The following is an 18,578-nucleotide window of genomic DNA, read 5'->3' as shown; positions in this document are numbered from 1 at the left end:
ATAGAACAGAACAGACCAGGTCACGGTACTTCCTGCTTTTTAGAGCCCTGTTTCCTCAGCAGCCTGGGATGGTGCTGTCCTTGCACTGCACAACCGTGGTACAGTCGGGAGATTGAAGCGGCCCACATACAGCACCAGTCAAAGGTTGGACACACCTTGCCAAGAGTGTGCAAAGCTGTCATCACAGCAAAAGGTGGCTACTTTGAAGAATCTAAAATATAAACCATATTCTGGTTTGTTTAAGACTTTTTTGTTTACTACATAATTCCATATGTGTTCCTTCATAGTTTTGATGTCTTCAATATTAATATACAATGTAGAAAATAATAAAAATAATAAAGAAAAACCATTGAATGAGAAGGTGTGTCCAAACTTTTGACTGGTTCTGTAGCATCACATCTTTACAGCGTACTGCATCAGCAGTAGTCTGACGCACGTTGTCACTTCCTGTGCCCTGTTTATCTGATCTGTGTCCTGTTTGACGGATCTAGCGGTTCGTGTAGCGTACGAAGAAGGGTTGAAAATAGACAGCGTTTGGTAAATGGAGTCAAATACACTCACTGTGTTTAGGCACTAAGCCATGTAATTACTGTGATGCAAACAGTGTGTTTTATTTCTGTGTTTATGCTTAATATATAATTAAGATGAGATCTGTTCTCTCTATGAAGAGTCAAGCTCTAAATGGAGAGGCGCGTCTCCTCAAAGCCCATTTGGTGCAAGCCAACCGACGCGCACACACACACACACACACACACACACAGATAACGTTCATCATACACTCATGCCAAAGCACAGTTGATGCCTGGAAAGAGGCCATATCTGGGATACTTCCCAGTAGACTCCTGAAGAGTTCCTCTGAACCCTGGTTAGAAGTCAGTCCTAGACTTGAGCTGCAGGGGATTGAAACATTGACTTGAAATGTTGCCTTTACACCCTCATCTCCTCTCTCTCAGACCTCTCCCTCTCACCCCGTTCCGTATCCCTCCCTCCCTCCCTCCCTCCCTCCCTCCCTCCACCCCGTGTTTCTCATCTGTCCATGCCCGTGGCTGGGTGTTATTGTAGCCTATGGTAGGTTGGAGTGATGCATGGCCCTGTGTTAGGTGAGTAAGCTGTGCTGTAGGATATGAGTCTGTCTCTGATGTCATGGTGCCTGAGAGGAGCTCCCAGAGCTGTAGTTAGTTTTTATGGACGTCAAGGAGGGGGAGTGAAAGAGTGACATGGGGGGGTGGGGGGAGGTGGGTCTGCTCTCCATCAATCTGAGGTGAGTACAGACAGGTGTCCCTGTGACCCCCTAACAGTCATCTATAGAACCTTTTGACCTCTGTGACTGGAACCTACGACCCAGCCAGTTGCTCCTTCTGTGTGTGTGTGTGTGTGTGTGTGTGTGTGTGTGTGTGTGTGTGTGTGTGTGTGTGTCTGTCTGTGTCTGTGTCTGTGTGTGTTACAGAATGAAGCCCTTTAATATGAGGAACACTTTAATATGAGAGTAGACTCATAGTCTAACAACTTATTGACTCGATTCTCTGTGGTTTGGATGGACTAATTCCCAATCTTGAGGAGATGTGAGTGCCTTTGTTAGTGTATGCCAAATGAAAGACTGAATCTCATCCCCCCTGGGCATCAGTCTGACTGACATGATTTAATAATCGTTTTGGTGCCTTCTCATTTCAATACTAAGAAAATGATACTGCCATAAAAAGCAATTACTTGACAAAACAAACCCTCATATTAATGTCTATGAAGAAGTCATAAAACTCTCTCTCTCTCTGCCTCAGCAAAGCTTCCCAGTGTTGTGGTTGTTTGGCATTTGTGTTCGGGGTTTTTTTGTAATACAATTCACCAGTGATGTGAAGTTGGCCAGTCCTATAGTTATGTAGTCCCATAGTGCTATAGTCCTGTGTGTGACTGCTGAACAGAACCAGTGGAGTTGTGTCCATCACCTCAGAGCTGGACCCCAGAGGTCTTCCAACGGACAGTTGACCTGGTCCTGTAGCTGGTGGCCGGGGAGGTCTTCTGGGGAGAGTGTAACTCCTGACCTGGTCCTGTAGCTGGTGGCCGGGGAGGTCTTCTGGGGAGAGTGTAACTCCTGACCTGGTCCTGTAGCTGGTGGCCGGGGAGGTCTTCTGGGGAGAGTGTAACTCCTGACCTGGTCCTGTAGCTGGTGGCCGGGGAGGTCTTCTGGGGAGAGTGTAACTCCTGACCTACATACTTTTCTCTGTGTTTCATAATGCTGAATCATGACATCATACCAGACTTCCGAGAAACCTCCTTTTTCCTGGGGGACATGAGTCAGGCCGTAACCATGGCAGCACGGTCACAACATAGCAACATGAACATGGTCCTCTGTGGCTCAGTTGGTAGAGCATGGCACTAGCAACGCTTAGGTTGCGGGTTTGATTCCTGCTGGGACCATATATACTGAAATGTATGAACTCACTGCAATGTAAGTCGCTTTGGATAAAAGCGTCAGCTAAATGGCGTATATTATATATATATATACATTTCTCCTCACTAGCCCACTGGACTGATCCTATAGAGAGGGAGTTTGAGGATGTTTTGGGGGAATAGGTCTGACATTGGAACCGGGCTTTAAGCGTGGAGGAAGTGTGCCTGCCTGTGCCTGCATGTCCTTGCGTTGGTATTCTGGTATGCTATGTATTGTGAAATGTTTATGCTTTAAATGTTCACGCTTAAACAGCCCACAGCAGTGATCTGTACTGACATGTGTTCAAAATACAAAACACTGTCCTACTTAGCTACAGACATGTTTCGTGATGGCTTGTGCTGGGAGGTGGATTAGGAGGTGAAACCGGTGTCTGTGTTTACAGTGTGTAGGTTGTCCTCCACTAGGACTGTCCCCAGAGCAAACACTGTACAGTAGTGTACTAACTCATGTGACTCACCATCACTTAAACATCTGGAACTGTTACTCATGCAGTTCTCACAGCTTCAGCCAGCTGAGAAAGGGAATGTGTGTGTGTGTGTGTGTGTCTGTGTGATTTATTGCCCCAGGGTGGGGGGTTGTTCCTGGGTGATGAATAGGGGGCTGGGGTTAGGCGCATTGGTAGGCTTCCAGCTGTGACAAAGAAGGAGACAGAGAAGTACAGAGGAAGAGAGAGTGCTGATTCAGAGCTGTTGAGCAACCCGTCCATGCTCACACTTCCTCCGTGGGCGGCCCCCCCCTCTTCTCCCTCCCTCTCTCTCCCTCCCTATCTCAGGCTCACACTCCAACATGTGGTCAGTTCTTCACGGACTGCTATACCCTGACTCCATCTCTCTCTCTCCCTCTCTCTGTCTGTCATACAAACTGACATTCCCTCTCTGTCTCTCTCTCTCTCTCTGTCTGTCGGTGTATTCTCCAGTTGAGACCATGGCTGAAGGAAGCTGCTTCGGGCCGCTGTAGCAGAGTGTTACAGCGGAAAGACTACTGCACTACTCCTGAGGACTACTGCACGGTCTCTCAGAAACTGGACCTTTACTGTGGACTAGTTTCTTTCTGAGGTAAACTAAAGTGAGTCTCTCTGTAAACTCCTTCCTCTTCATAGACTGTAAAAGGCAGTGTACCGTAGTCACCATGTGTCACGTCATCGTGACATGCCGCTCCATGCTCTGGACCCTCTTCAGCATCCTCCTGGCCTTCGCTGAGCTCATCGCCTTCATGAGCCCTGATTGGCTGCTTGGTGCCCCTCGTTCTGAGGCCGGCGTCGGAGACTCGCGTGGGGTGACAGGGGAGTACCGCCCCTCTCTGGGTCTGTACGGTCGGTGTCTGCGCGTGGGATCGTTGGGAAGCGGGGTGACGTGTGGACCCTACGCCAGGACGTTTGGAGAGGTGGCCAGCGGCTTCTGGCAGGCGGCCATGTTGTTCCTGGCGGCGGGGACTCTGTTGCTAGGGGCCGTGGCCTGCATCTCGGTGTTCACCCTCTGCTTCCAGAGCATCCTGGGGAAGAGCATCTTCAACGTGTGTGGACTTCTGCAGGCGATAGCAGGTGAGCCAAAGACACACACACACACACACACACACACACACGTATGTTAAAAAAACTCGAATAAAGTTTGATGATGAGACATTACTCATCCTTTTCCTCTTGCTCTGTTAGACTGTACAGCCTAGGGTTTTTACACTGCTCCCGCCTGGTTAACTCTGAGTGTGTCTTCAGAGGCGTTGGAGAGCGTTCCAGTACATGCCAGGGTTTATCCTGGTCCGGGGAAGGGAGGGGCACTGCCTAGCAGGGAACCTCTCTCACAATCCCCAGAGCTCAGAGGCATGTTAGAGGCAAGACCTCGCTCGCCTGGTGGCCCTCCCAACACCAACACCAACACCAACACTCTGTTGGAAGTTTGTTCCAGCTTGTTCCAGCTGTGGTCATGGGAGAGCGGGGGGGGGGGGGGGGGGGAGGGAGGGGTTGTTGTATCATACTGTAGCTTTGTGAAAATGAACCAATGAAATGATGAACCATGAATGTGTTTTCATTTCTGTGAGTGAGTTAGCTAGCTAGCCAGGCTATAGTTCTGTGGTCTACAGATCAGAGAGAGAGGGGGGGGGGGGGGGGGGGTGAGAACGTGTGTGTTGACCCCCAGGTGTGTGTCAGGACTAATGATTCACACACAGGCGTCTGGCTGGGTGACACTTTGATCTTGGTGATCAGGCGTTCTGTGACATCACAGTGGGAGGTGTCTAAGGTGGGCCAGGTGCCAAGTGAGGCTGGCTTCCCGCTGGTCATCTATCACACTCACAGCCTCTGATGACAGGTGTGTGTGTGTGTGTGTGTGTGTGTGTGAAGATGAGGTCAGCTCTGTTTGCCTACAGACAGTGAGTCATGTCCTTGCCAGGTGTTTACATTTGGATGTTATTGTGTCACTGACTGTCTTCCACTGTCCCCCCCCCCCCCCGACCCCCACCCCCGACCCCCACCCCCTCCAGGTCTGCTGCTGATGGTGGGTCTGATGTTGTACCCTGCTGGCTGGGGTTCAGAGAAGGTGATTGGTTACTGCGGCCCAGAGGCCTCTCCCTATAGGCCAGGGCAGTGTTCTCTGGGCTGGGCGTTCTACACGGCGATAGGGGGAACTGTCACAGCATTCCTGTGTGCTGTGTTCTCTGCACAAGCCGAGATCGCCACCTCCAGCGACAAGGTCCAGGAGGAGATCGTAGAGGGCAAGAGCCTGATCTGCCTGATCTAGCCTGGGGACTGTGTCCAGGAAACACTGGGGATTCGCCTGGGGCCTAGTTACTCTCTCATTGGTAGTGGAAGCCAGCACACATTTCCCCAGCAAGGAATGATGTTTTTCATGCTTTTCTTCATGTTATGTAGGGACATTGAACATTTGTACAAAACAAGCCTATGGTGGAAAAATAAGAGTGGATTGTTCTCACTAACAAAACATTAGTCAGAGAGAGAGAGAGCTCCCATTCAGACCAGGGATGAAGGGTTGATTTACTGTACATGGTTTGCCTCCAGGGCAGAAGAGGACAATAAACAACTGTTATAAAATCCCTCAGAATGCTAGCAGATGTGTCAACCGTTGACCTCACACACAACCAAAGGCATATGTTCTGCATGTGTGTGTTTATGTGGTGTCATTTACCTTTGAGGGTTTTAGACATTGGCACAGATGTTCTACAGTCATTGCCAAAGTACAGCAGAAAGATTAGCCAAGTTCATATACGTTAGCCTAAGGTTTGTTCAGTTCAAAGGCAAAACCTATTTAATTAATTGTTGGATTAAACTTTGGATTTGTTGTGGCCAAATGCCAGGTGAACTACGTTTCCCGAAAGCAACTACAAAAGTCTGGCCATAGGGTTTAATGTGTTTTCATATGAGGAATTTGCCACTGAGGTAAAACAGCCTGTATTCTGTTTTAGCCTGAGTACCTAACTTCATGTTGCTTTTTTCTTATTGTGTTTTTTTAGTGATTTTGTATGTTTTGTGTTGCAAGGTTGCCATAGTTATTGCTGTAAGTTTAGCATGATGTGTGTGTGTGTGTATGTACTATATGTGTGTGTGTGTGTGTACGTGTGTCACAGTAGTGAGTAGATGAGAGCTGTGCAATATTTGGTAGTAGTGTTGAGTGTGCATGTGAGTGTGAGTCATGGAGCAGAATAGATATTTTAATACGTTAAATTGAGTGTCTGTGTGTCTTCTGTATTTGTTATATTAACAAAAGTGATATTATTTTGATGTGTAGATATCAACAGTATGATGCAGTCTATTGGACAGTATGTATTGGAATAGGATGTCTTCATAAAGCAAAACTAACAACATGGAAAGTTGGTTAACTGTATCCGGGCAAAGGACATCAACATATAAATCAGACTCATCTCAATTGGTTAAGATGAATCTGAACTGATTCCGACTCATCTGGACTGATTCTGACTCATCTGGACGGATTCCGACTCATCTGGACTGATTCTGACTCATCTGGACTGATTCCAACTCATCTGGATCTGTCACAAGTGAAAGTGCTGATGTTCTGCTGTGCAGCCTGGCTGACCCCAGCAGCCTGTGTGCTGCTACAATATCATCTGTATACAGTATGTGCATCCGGTGTTCTGTAACAAGGGAGAGATGTGAGGAAATTATACTCTGTACTCATTCTGAAATGAACAAATACACTTGTTGTTTGATTTTAGATAACGTTGTGTCTGGTGTCTGATTCGAAGCGTGCTGTTGAATCTAGGTTCTGCAAAACTGAGCAGAGAGAGGAGCACCTTTTACCGACTCTGTCAGGAGGGATAAAGGTGTTTTCTTTCTGCATTGTACAGTGAAGCCTGAGTCCATGTCCCAGACAGACACTGACCCCTGCTGGCTCTGTGTGGTAAGTACAGTGGGTGTCTGAGGATGCAGAACCAGAAGTTCTAGCCTCGGAGAACTGAATAGTAATCAGGTTGGTGAGACGCACAAACAAACGCTGTACTGAACCACATGAAGACACTGGAGAAGACAGCATGAGAGGGCATTTCTTTCAAATTTTATTTTATGTTAATACCATAAATATACAAAACTCAAACTATTTCACATGCGACAAAGGCAAGACAGGAAGTGCATCTTTTTACAGGGAGTTGAGATTCTGGACAACGGGGAACTCATTTTCAACTTTACAAAATATACAAGTATCCCTTTTAGATTTGCATGTTTTCAGATACAATAAAATAATACCACAGGCTGACAAAACATCATTTTGTTTCAGAGAGCTTCAATCACAACCTCAGTTTCTGTACTCAAGGCCAATTGGCCATACACATCAATAAACTGCACACTGTTTCAGAGAGCATAATGGCTTTTGAAAACATCCAATCAATTAATCTATTCAACAATGTTTAAACCTGTTGATAAAATAAATTGATGTTGATAACCCCCTACCCCCCAAGGGAACACATTAACCAATGTTTTTGGTGAATAAAAGATTTAAAAACAAATCTATGAACATTTGGTAGATTTCTCACAGCTTTTGAGGAGTTATAAGCATAACATGGTCTATAGGACAAAACATTTTGTCAAATAAAATACACACATGGACACTGACAGGATAATGTAGTTTTTGCTGGACAATAACTTGAAGGAAATTCTTAACAGGTCTAAATGGCAAAGCTTGTCCAGTCTGAAACCACAAACCTGCTGGAGAACAGCCACGGAACACTGAGGAGCTAACTGAAGCTAGGATGATGTGGAACTGCAAAACCACACACAAGGACAACATATAACACACTATCAATGCCAAAGGGATTCAAATGACACCATAAATAAAAGCAAACATAAAATATGACATGTGCAATGAATAAAATTCCCAAACAAAATTCTTCAAGAACGGAATACTGCTCAATACAAATATATTAAATTAACCAATGATAGCCTAACGCTGAGTTGGAACTTCCATCTCCAAAACAGCAAGCGCATTGTTCCACACACACATACAAGGATGTCCATTCACGTACGGTACACATCAGTCAGTCCGCATGTGAGGATAATATCATTCATACAGCTCAGCTGGTCCTGTATGTGGATATTCATTCAAGCATGCAGTGTCAGTAGTCACCATCAGTAGACGTGTCTGTCTGTCAATATCCAGTTCCTTTTTCAACACCTCTGGTAAGATACTGCTTAATTAAGTACTAGTCATTTTTTAAATAGTTGATGTTCACTGATAGAAGGCCTTCTTGGAGTCCTGTCTCTTCTCCCAGGGTGGTCTGTCTACCCTTGGGGTAAAGGGTGTGTTGTGTTATGCATCAGTGTGCCTACAGAGGGCGTAGTCTATATACTCTGGGCGTATGTAGAGAATACAGGTCGTTTTTCTCTCTCTCCAGTCTAGTATTTCAGAGTTCTTTTCCCAGAAACCATCGTAACGTATGACAGCAGCTGATTGGCTATCAGGCTCACAGCGGCTTGACAAGAACCACTTTACCAAATAAGGTATGAGAAGCTTCAACTCTCACTTTCCGTGTAATGACCAAACCTGGACCAAAACAATCATACCAAAAGAAACATGGTATGTCTAAAATAGAGATGAGGTCAGGGGTATTTCAGAGATGACGAGGGAATAACGCTTCCTCTTGGGTCGACACACTAAGGGGTTCTGGCCAGAAGTAGGAAGTTATACAATAGGGCGTCATTTGAGAATTGCCCAAGCACCCACACCGACAGCCTGCAGCCATGCAATAACCTCTGACCTCACACAGAGGAAGCCAAACCAAACACAGTAGGTAGAAGTTGCCCCCTTACTTCTGATACAGGGTCAGATATGTCCTCATCCCCCCCCGATGTGTAGGATTATAATTGGGGGTAGGATAGCCTGATCCTACACCTGCAGTTGAGGAATCTAAACATGCTATGATCTTCATGCCATTGTGTTTCAGTAAGCCAGGGAAGACCAGCCCAGCTTCATACACCGTATGCCGAGAAGGAGCAATGGCGGGGTGGACATTTTGGGGCTGCCTAGGAGCACTCCTGTAACAAATTAGGGCACCCCTATATGTGCCTGAAAACTATTACGTGGGAACCAGTATGGGTGGTTGAAACACTACCGTTGGTTTAGACCAGGGCAACCCTTGGAGGCCAGAGCAAAGACTTCAATCCCTCTGGTAGTGCAGGGGGCAGCCAGCCCACTGAGGCCTGGCTTCAACCCCTCTGGTGGTGCAGGGGGCAGCCAGCCCACTGAGGCCTGGCTTCAACCCCTCTGGTAGTGCAGGGGGCAGCCAGCCCACTGAGGCCCGGGAGCAGCTGAGAGACCATACCATTCTCTACTTCATGTTGGGAGACAACAGGAGCCTTATGACATCACTGTGATCAAACCAACATGATCAGCTCATACAGTTACCGAACAGAAACATACACACGCACGCACACACGCACGCACAGCGCTACAATGTGACAATGACGAGAGAAGTACATGTGCAAACATAATCATCATATTGTCTCTATTGAACACTCTACTCTGTATGTAACAGGCAGGAAGCAGCTAAGAGATATGACCTTAAAAGGAAGAAGGAGGATTCCTAGTTGTCAACAATAACACGTCTACTTCCACAGATCAACTCTCTTTATGACGGGGGGGGGGGGGGGGTGAGGGGGGAGTGAGCAAAGGAGTGTGAAAGCAGGAGACCCAAAGAGAAGGACGTGGAGGTGAGTCTCTCTGGAGGGTGGAGGGTGAGGGAGGAGGGTGGAGGGAGGGTGGGTGGAGGGTGGAGGGAGGGTGGGTGGAGGGTGGAGCGTGGGAGGGTGGAGGGAGGATGGGTGGAGGGTGGAGGGCGGAGGGCGGGTGGAGGGTGGAGGGAGGGTGGAGCGTGGGAGGGTGGAGGGAGGAGGGTGGAGGGTGGGAGGGAGGGTGAGGGAGGGAGGAGGGTGGAGGGAGGGTAGGTGGAGGGTGGAGGGAGGAGGGTGGAGGGAGGATGAGAGCAGATCTAGCTGACAGTAGACATGGGGGCTGTGTTTTCGGGGGTGGTGATTGGTTGTGGGTAGAAGTGCACGACTCGGGTCCTCCAGTCTGCTAGTTTACATCCCTCAGTCACACACAACGTCACGCCTGGGGAACCAGCGGTGTGTGGATTATCTGGGCAATCAGTGACATTTACTGATCAATTAAGAGCCGGGCAGATGTGTGTGTGTGTGTGTGTAGGTGTGTGTGTAGGGTATGTGTGTGTGTGTGTGTGCGTACGTGCGTGCGTGTGTGTGTGTGTGTGTGTAGGGTGTGTGTGTGTGTGTGTGTGTGTGTGTGTGTGTGTGTGTGTGTAGGGTGTGTGTGTGTGTGTGTTCAGGGTTGGGCTTTGAAAGCTCCACGGGCAGCGTTGGTGGCAGCAGTAGAAGCAGCGTTGGCAGCTGCTGTCTGGACGGTCTTATTGGCCATGACTCCTGTAGCAAACTCCTGCTGGGCCTTCTCAAAACTGGCCCCTGTGGTGCGGTACAGACCATGTACCTGGAGGGGGGAGAGAGGGAGAGGGGGAGGGAGAGAGAGAGGGGGAGAGAGAGAGAGGGAGAGGGGGAGAGAGGGAGGGAGAGGGGGAGAGAAAGAGGGAGAGGGAGAGAGAGAGAGGGAGAGGGAGAGAGGGAGAGGGAGAGGGAGAGGGAGATGTCGGGGGTAAAGGAGGAGAATAAGAGCCAAACAAAAATACAACATGACAAATGTTCAACAAGGGCAGTGAGGTGTGTGTGTGTGTGTGTGTGTGTGTGTGTGTATGTGTGTGTGTTACCTTTTTGAACATGCAGAGGGAGCCCACTGACAGGGCGGTGAATAGAGCTGCGATGAGCAGCATCATGATGCCCACGGGAATACTGGTGTTCAGACCAGTCAGAGCAGCGATCCAACCACTGCCAACACACACACACACACACACACACACACACACACACACACACACACACACACACACACACACACACCGTGAGTACTTGGCATGCACGCACGCACACTAACACACGCACGCACAAACGCACAGGCACAAACATACACACACAAACACAAAACTCACCATGTTCCCCAGCCAGTGATGCCGATAGATTGTAAAACGTGAACTCCAAACTGACAGATATACACAAAGAAGAAGACAAAGAACCGGAAAGAACTGTCACTCCTAAAGGAAGAGAAAGACGAGGAGAAAGAGAAGGGGAGGAAAGGAGAGAGAGAGAGAGAGAGAGAGAGAGAGAGAAATCAACACAACAGATTCCAACATGAGGCCTTCGGTACAGCCACACCGCCGGTCGCTGTGAATGTGAGTCGTGGTGTGTTCCTGTTGCCATGGTCACCTGAAGGCTCCGTAGAGGGGTCTGTACCAGCAGACGAAGGAGCAGGGGGTGAACAGCAGGAACCACAGCATGGCCAGGCCGAAGTCGACACCGCGGGACGCGTCCACACAGAACCACGCCAGGCAGCCAAACATGTTCACAAACAACGTCCCGGTGTGAACTACAGGGAAACACAACGGGAAACAAATACATACAGTACCAGTATTTTCGACATTGTAGATTAATATTGAAGACATCAAAACGATGAAGGAACACATATGGAATTATGTAGTAAACAAAAAAGTGTTAAACAAACCAGAATATGGTTTATATTTTAGATTCTTCAAAGTAGCCACCTTTTGCTTTGATGACAGCTTTGCACACTCTTGGCAAGGTGTGTCCCAACTTTTGACTGGTACTGTATATATTAGTATTAACAAAATGTGAAGCCATTGATTGACTGGCTGATTGAATGAGTTAGGGTACATCTCAGCCCTGAAACCAGGCTGGGGTTTCTTCTCCCTCCTCCTCTCTCCCTACTCACACATCCACATGTTGTACATGATCCTGACGGTCTTCTGGAACTCCACAGAGATGTCCACTGAGATGTCATGGTAGAAACACGGGCCAACGGGGAACTTCTCTGGGAGAGGAGGCCAGTTGTTCTTACGTCCTGAGGGAAGAGAGACAGGTTAGAATGTGTGTGTGTGTGTGTGTATTTGTATGTGTGTGTGTGTGTGTCTTACCTGCAGCTCCCAGGGACTGCATCTCTCTCTCCCGGCGATCCAGTTCTGCTGCTTTCTTCTCCAGCTCCTCCTGCCTTCTCATCAACTCAGCCTGAGCACGTGCCTGGTCCTAACACACACACACACACGTTAAAACACATAATCCACACAGTGACAGTGCCTGGTCCTACAGCTATACAGGGTGTAGGCTTTTATTCTAACATAGACCTGTCATGCTATGTCAGGGTCACAATAGTGAAGTACATCAGTTTAATATGGTTACTGTGTACAGTTGATGGGGCTGAGGCTGAAGGGGTTAGGGTTAGGCAAACAGATTTCAGATTGTGTGTGTGTGTGTGTGTGTGTGTGTGTGTGTGAGAGTGTGTGAGTGTGTATGGGTTTGTACTATATCTGTTACTTGGAGTGAGTGAGTGAGTGAGAGAGAGAGAGACAGAGAGAGAGAGAGAGAGAGAGAGAGAGAGAGAGAGTTGTACTGTACCTGAGTTTGTTGTTGCGGTGAGTAAGCTGGAGGCTCCTCTGTGGGCTTCATGATGGCGGGTTGTGTGTTGGGCACAGGGGCGGCTTTGGGGGCATTTCCTGGAGGGGCCTGAGAGAAACACACACACATATAGATACAAACCATTATTGAAATAAATAACTAGATACTAGATACTTTAACACCATTTACACTATTAGACTTGTGGGTCAAAGTCATATTTGTCAGTGAAACCATGGAGACTGTCTCTAAACATGAAGGGAACAGGACTGGATAACTGTCAGTCAGCATAGGCTAGGTGTAGCAGGGTCTGTGGTCTGTCAGTCAGCATAGGCTAGGTGTAGCAGGGTCTGTGGTCTGTCAGTCAGCTAGGCTAGGTGTAGCAGGGTCTGTGGTCTGTCAGTCAGCTAGGCTAGGTGTAGCAGGGTCTGTGGTCTGTCAGTCAGCATAGGCTAGGTGTAGCAGGTGTAGCAGGTGTAGCACGGTCTGGGTTTGGAGCTAGATTGAGGACAGTGTGGCTGGCTTGGAGTCAGAGCACAGTAGGAGACAGGGGAGGGACGGAGAGAGGGAGAGAGGGCTGGAAAGAGGAGGAGCAGAGAGGAGGTGTAGAGGTGGGAGGGAGAGAGTGCTGGAAAGAGGAGGAGGAGGAGCAGAGAGGAGGTGTAGAGGTGGGACAAGGACAAGATGAAAGGAGAGGAGAGAGGAGAGGAGGAACAGGGAAGGAAATGGGGTCAGTGGAGCAGAGAGGCCTGGCTTTGAGGTTTTACTGTAACCAGTAACAACCACATTCATAATTCAACACACACACACTGTACGGCACTCCCTGGATACACTGACTACTGTGTGTGTGTGTGTGTGTGTGTGTGTGTGTGGTGTGTGTGTGTGTGTGTGTGTGTGTGTGTGTGTGTGTGTGTGTGTGTGTGTGTGTGTGTGTGTGATTAAATGTGCTCTCTCAAGAGTATAAGCAGACATCAGATTTGGTCCTGACCTACATAATGGACACTGATCCTGATCCAGTGTGTCAGCCAGACATGCGTGAGGGTGAGGGTGAGGGCGTCAGAGGGAGCACCTCCTACGTTACAACAGAACTGAAGGCCATCGTCATATTCATACACTCAGGGAACAGCAGGGTATTTATCAGGCCCCCCCCCCCCCACCCCACCAGCTCTGTCTCCCTCCTCTGTCATAGATCTGCTCCATATTGATTTTATTTGAATGATCTGGTGTATGCTGCCCTGACTCCTAGAACCGTCGTAAATCACAGAGGGGAAACATTAGAGCCAGAATACACTGAGAAGTGCATTGGCTGGGGACTGTTGTGAGTCCACTAGACAAATACAGACATCTAGAGAAAGGGTCTTTTTTTAATTAGGACTGGTGCACTACACTGCCCTGAGACAGAGGTTACATGTATGTTATGTACCCTTAGCAGGAGGAGTCGTCTGTATTTGACAGTGAAGGATAGCATGATGTCGACTGAGCTCACCGTTTTGGCATCTGTGAAAGGGTTATACTCCTCCAGACCACCAGGAGGGGCAATCTGGGTCACCTGCGTCACTGATGGATCCTACGGGGGGGGGCGGGGGGAACAAGAGGAGAGGTGAGAACTAGGACCACAAATGAACCCCCCACTCCAAAATCAATGTCTTCATCATCCTATAGTGGTGACATCTCGTGGCATCCTCTCCTGATCTACATTTCCTCTTCTACACTGATGTGAAAGCACTGGGCCGAGCCGAGCCGAGCCGAGCCGAGCCAAGCCGAGCCTGATATCCATTCATTTATCTAATACACCATTACTGGCTCAACCACAGCTCTTCCTCCTAGAGGAAACCAGCACCAACAGAGATCTACCTCCTGACCCTACTCTGTCTGTGTTAGACGCCTTCAGAATGACAACGAGAAGATCTGATCTGAGATCATGTTCTCAGTGTTCCATTAATAACCTCCTCCTGAGGGGGGGGGGGGGGGGGGGGGGATAAGGGAATGGCCAGTACAATTACTGGGAGGGACACAACACAAGGGCAAGTAGATTCAGCATGGATCTGTATACTACACATCCGATGTCATAGCTTCAGCATCCTGCACACAGAGAGCAGAGCCATCTATACTGCAGTATACACGGATAACAAGCTAGCTTGCTGAGTTGATTTAAGATATGGGCCTCCTGTCATTTAGAGAGGCTGTTGCATGTATAACACTACATCCTGCATTCTGACTATCTTGGAGGGAGAATAGACTGAATTGCGGTGCTGAGTCTGCTCGCTGGGTGCCGTTTTATTGCTTATGTGTCAGATCATTCTGCTTACGGGCCCCAGCCAGATCATCTGGACATACAGGAACCGAGCAGCACAGGGACAGCACAGTCCATGTGTGCTGGGAAGCGTGAATTAGCCACAATGCAAGTACTTTAAGTCTGACAAGCCTCCATGTGACTGAATTATCATTCTAAAGACAAAAGAAAGGAAAACTCCCTGACAGTACAAACTGTGACTGCATAGTAAATACATGTGGTAAACATTGCATCAAACTCAGGTGTGTGTTGTGAGGATCAAGACTGCCTCTTTGGCCAAACATGGGTTGGCAATTTCCCTGGCCAGTTGAGAATGAGCCCCTGCCTCCAGCTGACTGTCCTACCTCCCCTACCTCCCCTGCCTCCAGCTGACTGTCCTACCTCCCCTACCTCCAGCTGACTGTCCTACCTCCCCTACCTCCAGCTGACTGTCCTACCTCCCCTACCTCCAGCTGACTGTCCTACCTCCCCTACCTCCAGCTGACTGTCCTACCTCCCCTGCCTCCAGCTGACTGTCCTACCTCCCCTACCTCCAGCTGACTGTCCTACCTCCCCTACCTCCAGCTGACTGTCCTACCTCCCCTACCTCCAGCTGACTGTCCTACCTCCCCTACCTCCAGCTGACTGTCCTACCTCCCCTACCTCCAGCTGACTGTCCTACCTCCCCTACCTCCAGCTGACTGTCCTACCTCCCCTGCCTCCAGCTGACTGTCCTACCTCCCCTACCTCCCCTACCTCCAGCTGACTGTCCTACCTCCCCTGCCTCCAGCTGACTGTCCTACCTCCCCTACCTCCAGCTGACTGTCCTACCTCCCCTACCTCCAGCTGACTGTCCTACCTCCCCTACCTCCCCTGCCTCCAGCTGACTGTCCTACCTCCCCTACCTCCAGCTGACTGTCCTACCTCCCCTACCTCCAGCTGACTGTCCTACCTCCCCTACCTCCAGCTGACTGTCCTACCTCCCCTACCTCCAGCTGACTGTCCTACCTCCCCTACCTCCAGCTGACTGTCCTACCTCCCCTACCTCCAGCTGACTCGTCCTACCTCCCCTGCCTCCAGCTGACTGTCCTGCCTCCCCTGCCTCCAGCTGACTGTCCTGCCTCCCCTACCTCCAGCTGACTGTCCTACCTCCCCTACCTCCAGCTGACTGTCCTACCTCCCCTACCTCCAGCTGACTGTCCTACCTCCCCTGCCTCCAGCTGACTGTCCTACCTCCCTACCTCCAGCTGACTGTCCTACCTCCCCTACCTCCAGCTGACTGTCCTACCTCCCCTACCTCCAGCTGACTGTCCTACCTCCCCTACCTCCAGCTGACTGTCCTGCCTCCCCTACCTCCAGCTGACTGTCCTGCCTCCCCTACCTCCAGCTGACTGTCCTACCTCCCCTACCTCCAGCCGACTCGTCCTACACGGTTCAGTGCTTCTCTCTGTAATGAATGACTGAGGCACAGGACACAATGTCCCGGACAAGTCATTCTGCTGTCTTAGTACAACACAAGATTCTTATGGAAATAATCAATCTGGACAGAGCTAGCTAGCTAGCTGCCCGCTCTTTGTTATTGTCATTGACGGACCCAGGAGCAGATTAGCTGTAATGTGTCGTTTTGCTGCCCTCTGCTTTGGCACAACCAGACCAGCTCAGCCCTGGTTTCCATCAACCTCACAGGGTTACCTGTACGTAGCCCTCGACGATTGTATTTGAAATGCAAATGATCTTAACAGGAGACCATCACCAACATGCCATGACATTAACCACAGGACACCAGGATCAACATGCTGCTGCTAGCCGTAGTTAGAGAACCTGATCCCAACAGAGCAATGTTGACAGCTAACAGTCAGTCAAGCAAGCAAGCCTAGCTGTCTTTATGTCTCTATTTCTTTAGCTACCTATGCAATCCGTAAACTAGAACAAAGAAGGCTGACTTGGAGATTGAGAGGTGTCGCTGCGAACCGCTAGCAAGGGAAACAGCTAGCTAGAGAAACAGAAGCTAGCCCAGTCTGCTAGCCGGCTACCTGGAAGGGGTTGCTGATGTCAGGATCAGCGAACGGGTTGCTGTCAAAATCGGACATTGTGTGTAGTCTTCAGATAGCTGTGTAGATGAAGTTCCCCGATGCTACAGGGAAGGGCCCAACCCCTGATCTGTCTCCCAATCCTGCAGTCTTGTCTCAGGCGACAGTTCCTTAGCAAGCTAGCAGCAAAATGGCAGGAACGTGTGTGATGATCTCACAACGTCCCAGTCGACGCTACGTCACCTTCAGCACCTCGGACAGGGACAGGGACAGAGGACAGGGACAGACATGGGACAGAGGACAGGGACAGACATGGGACAGAGGACAGGGACAGACATGGGACAGAGGACAGGGGACAGACATGGGACAGAGGACAGGGGACAGAGGACAGGGACAGACATGGGACAAAGGACAGGGACAGACAGGGACAGGGGAGAGACAGAGACAGACAGGGACAGGGGACAGACAGTGACATGGACAGACAGGGGACAGACAGGGACAGGGACAGACAGGGACAGACAGGGGCAGACAGGGGCAGACAGGGACAGGGACAGGGGAACAGGGACAGACAGGGGCTGGGACCAGGGGACAGACAGGGGCTGGGACAGGGCAGGGACAGGGGACAGAGACTGGGACAGGGAGCAGGGACAGGGCAGGGACAGACAGGGACAGGGTCAGACAGGGACGAGGGACAGGGACAGGGACAGGGGACACCTTTTACTTTTGTTTTTTGCTTCTCTTTGAAACCACTAAATAAAAAGGCCCACTGTAGTTAAGAGTGCTCCTTATAGATTAAACCTCTGTAGAGAAAAACTAACTAATTGTCTAATTGGCAATAATCAAAACAAACTGGTAAATGTATGTTTAACAAACCGGGGAGAATGTAATATAATAGACTCATAATGGTGAATCGCGTGTTAGACCTGTCATGTGTGTTTGCCCAGCCATGCCTGTTTAAACCTAAAGGTTCCACTGACTGAACACTAGAGGGCAGACTTGACCAAGGTTTGAACATAGAATAAGGATGATCCTCATCCGTTGGTCGAACATGCCAATGTTTCTCAAATAGCTCGAAATAGAAATTGCACTAGAATACAGGATTACTTTCACCCCAATTCAATTGTTCCATTACAATGCTAAGAACTACCTTGTATGTACATGTCAATGTGTAACCTAGGCCTACTGTATGTCCAGGCTACAGTTTGTCAAGAAGTTGTGTTTTGAGGCTGTATTACCATAGATGTCCTGTTGGGGGAGCCCTGACCAAGCAGGTTTTATTGCTCATACGTCAATTAATCTCCATCCATAATTCCCCAAACGAAGGGTGACCACGTGGAGAATCTCAAACCGGTTGACAGCCTGTTAATGTGATTTAAACATGTAGACACCATTAGCTCAAATTAGATTCCTATTGTATCCCAAATTCAAAAGAGTTGAGTGAAAGTCTTAGACAGGGTGGACCATATCCTGTTGATTAAATTCTGGCGATTTTCCATTTTGTCATTGTATTTTACGAATAGAGATTCTACCTGGCAATATAACCACTGCTTTAGGTGACACAGTGGAGGCCTCCTTTCATGCTATAGGTAAAACCTGGCTGGTACTACCTGGCTGGGTAAGACATCAGTTAACACCAGTTAACACCAGTTAACACTTCTACTTCTGCCTTCAGTTTCTGTGTATTCTCTCCAGAGCAGCTTTGTCATCCTCAGTACCGATCCCTGTCAAGGTAAAACCACATTCATACTGTAGGAGCAGTTTTAACATGTTTGCAGCTGACAGTGAGAGTCTTTACCACAGATGTAATTAGGTGAGTTCACATCACATTGGTGCAGCAAAGGTACC

At 49.0% G+C, this 18,578-nt stretch overlaps 2 protein-coding genes across 2 annotated transcripts in view; one reads left to right on the top strand and one right to left on the bottom strand.

Annotated features, from left to right (window-relative positions):
• lhfpl2b (LHFPL tetraspan subfamily member 2b) overlaps window positions 1–6,597 on the top strand; it is a 16,835-nt gene extending 10,238 nt beyond the window's left edge. Inside the window, exons 2-3 of the mRNA XM_083673187.1 lie at window positions 3,363–3,986; window positions 4,922–6,597. Coding sequence (XP_083529313.1) covers window positions 3,575–3,986; window positions 4,922–5,178 — 669 coding nt within the window. The 5' untranslated portion in view covers window positions 3,363–3,574 and the 3' untranslated portion in view covers window positions 5,179–6,597. The remainder of the gene's footprint in view (window positions 1–3,362; window positions 3,987–4,921) is intronic.
• A 3,645-nt stretch (window positions 6,598–10,242) lies between these two features.
• On the bottom strand, window positions 10,243–16,850 carry LOC310806898 (secretory carrier-associated membrane protein 1-like; the record flags this gene model as incomplete). Its single annotated transcript, XM_083673181.1, has 9 exons — window positions 16,737–16,850; window positions 13,918–13,998; window positions 12,435–12,542; window positions 11,957–12,065; window positions 11,755–11,883; window positions 11,232–11,391; window positions 10,958–11,059; window positions 10,679–10,796; window positions 10,243–10,404 (listed from the first exon to the last, which is right to left on the bottom strand). The coding sequence occupies exons 1-9, from the start codon at window positions 16,791–16,793 to the stop codon at window positions 10,243–10,245; spliced, it is 1,026 nt and encodes a 341-aa protein (XP_083529307.1). The 5' UTR covers window positions 16,794–16,850.
• Window positions 16,851–18,578: the final 1,728 nt, after the last annotated feature.

This window comes from Argentina silus, assembly GCF_951799395.1.
Source record: "Argentina silus genome assembly, chromosome: 7".
NCBI lineage: Eukaryota > Metazoa > Chordata > Actinopteri > Argentiniformes > Argentinidae > Argentina > Argentina silus.
This window is presented reverse-complemented; position numbering and strand designations above follow the sequence as displayed.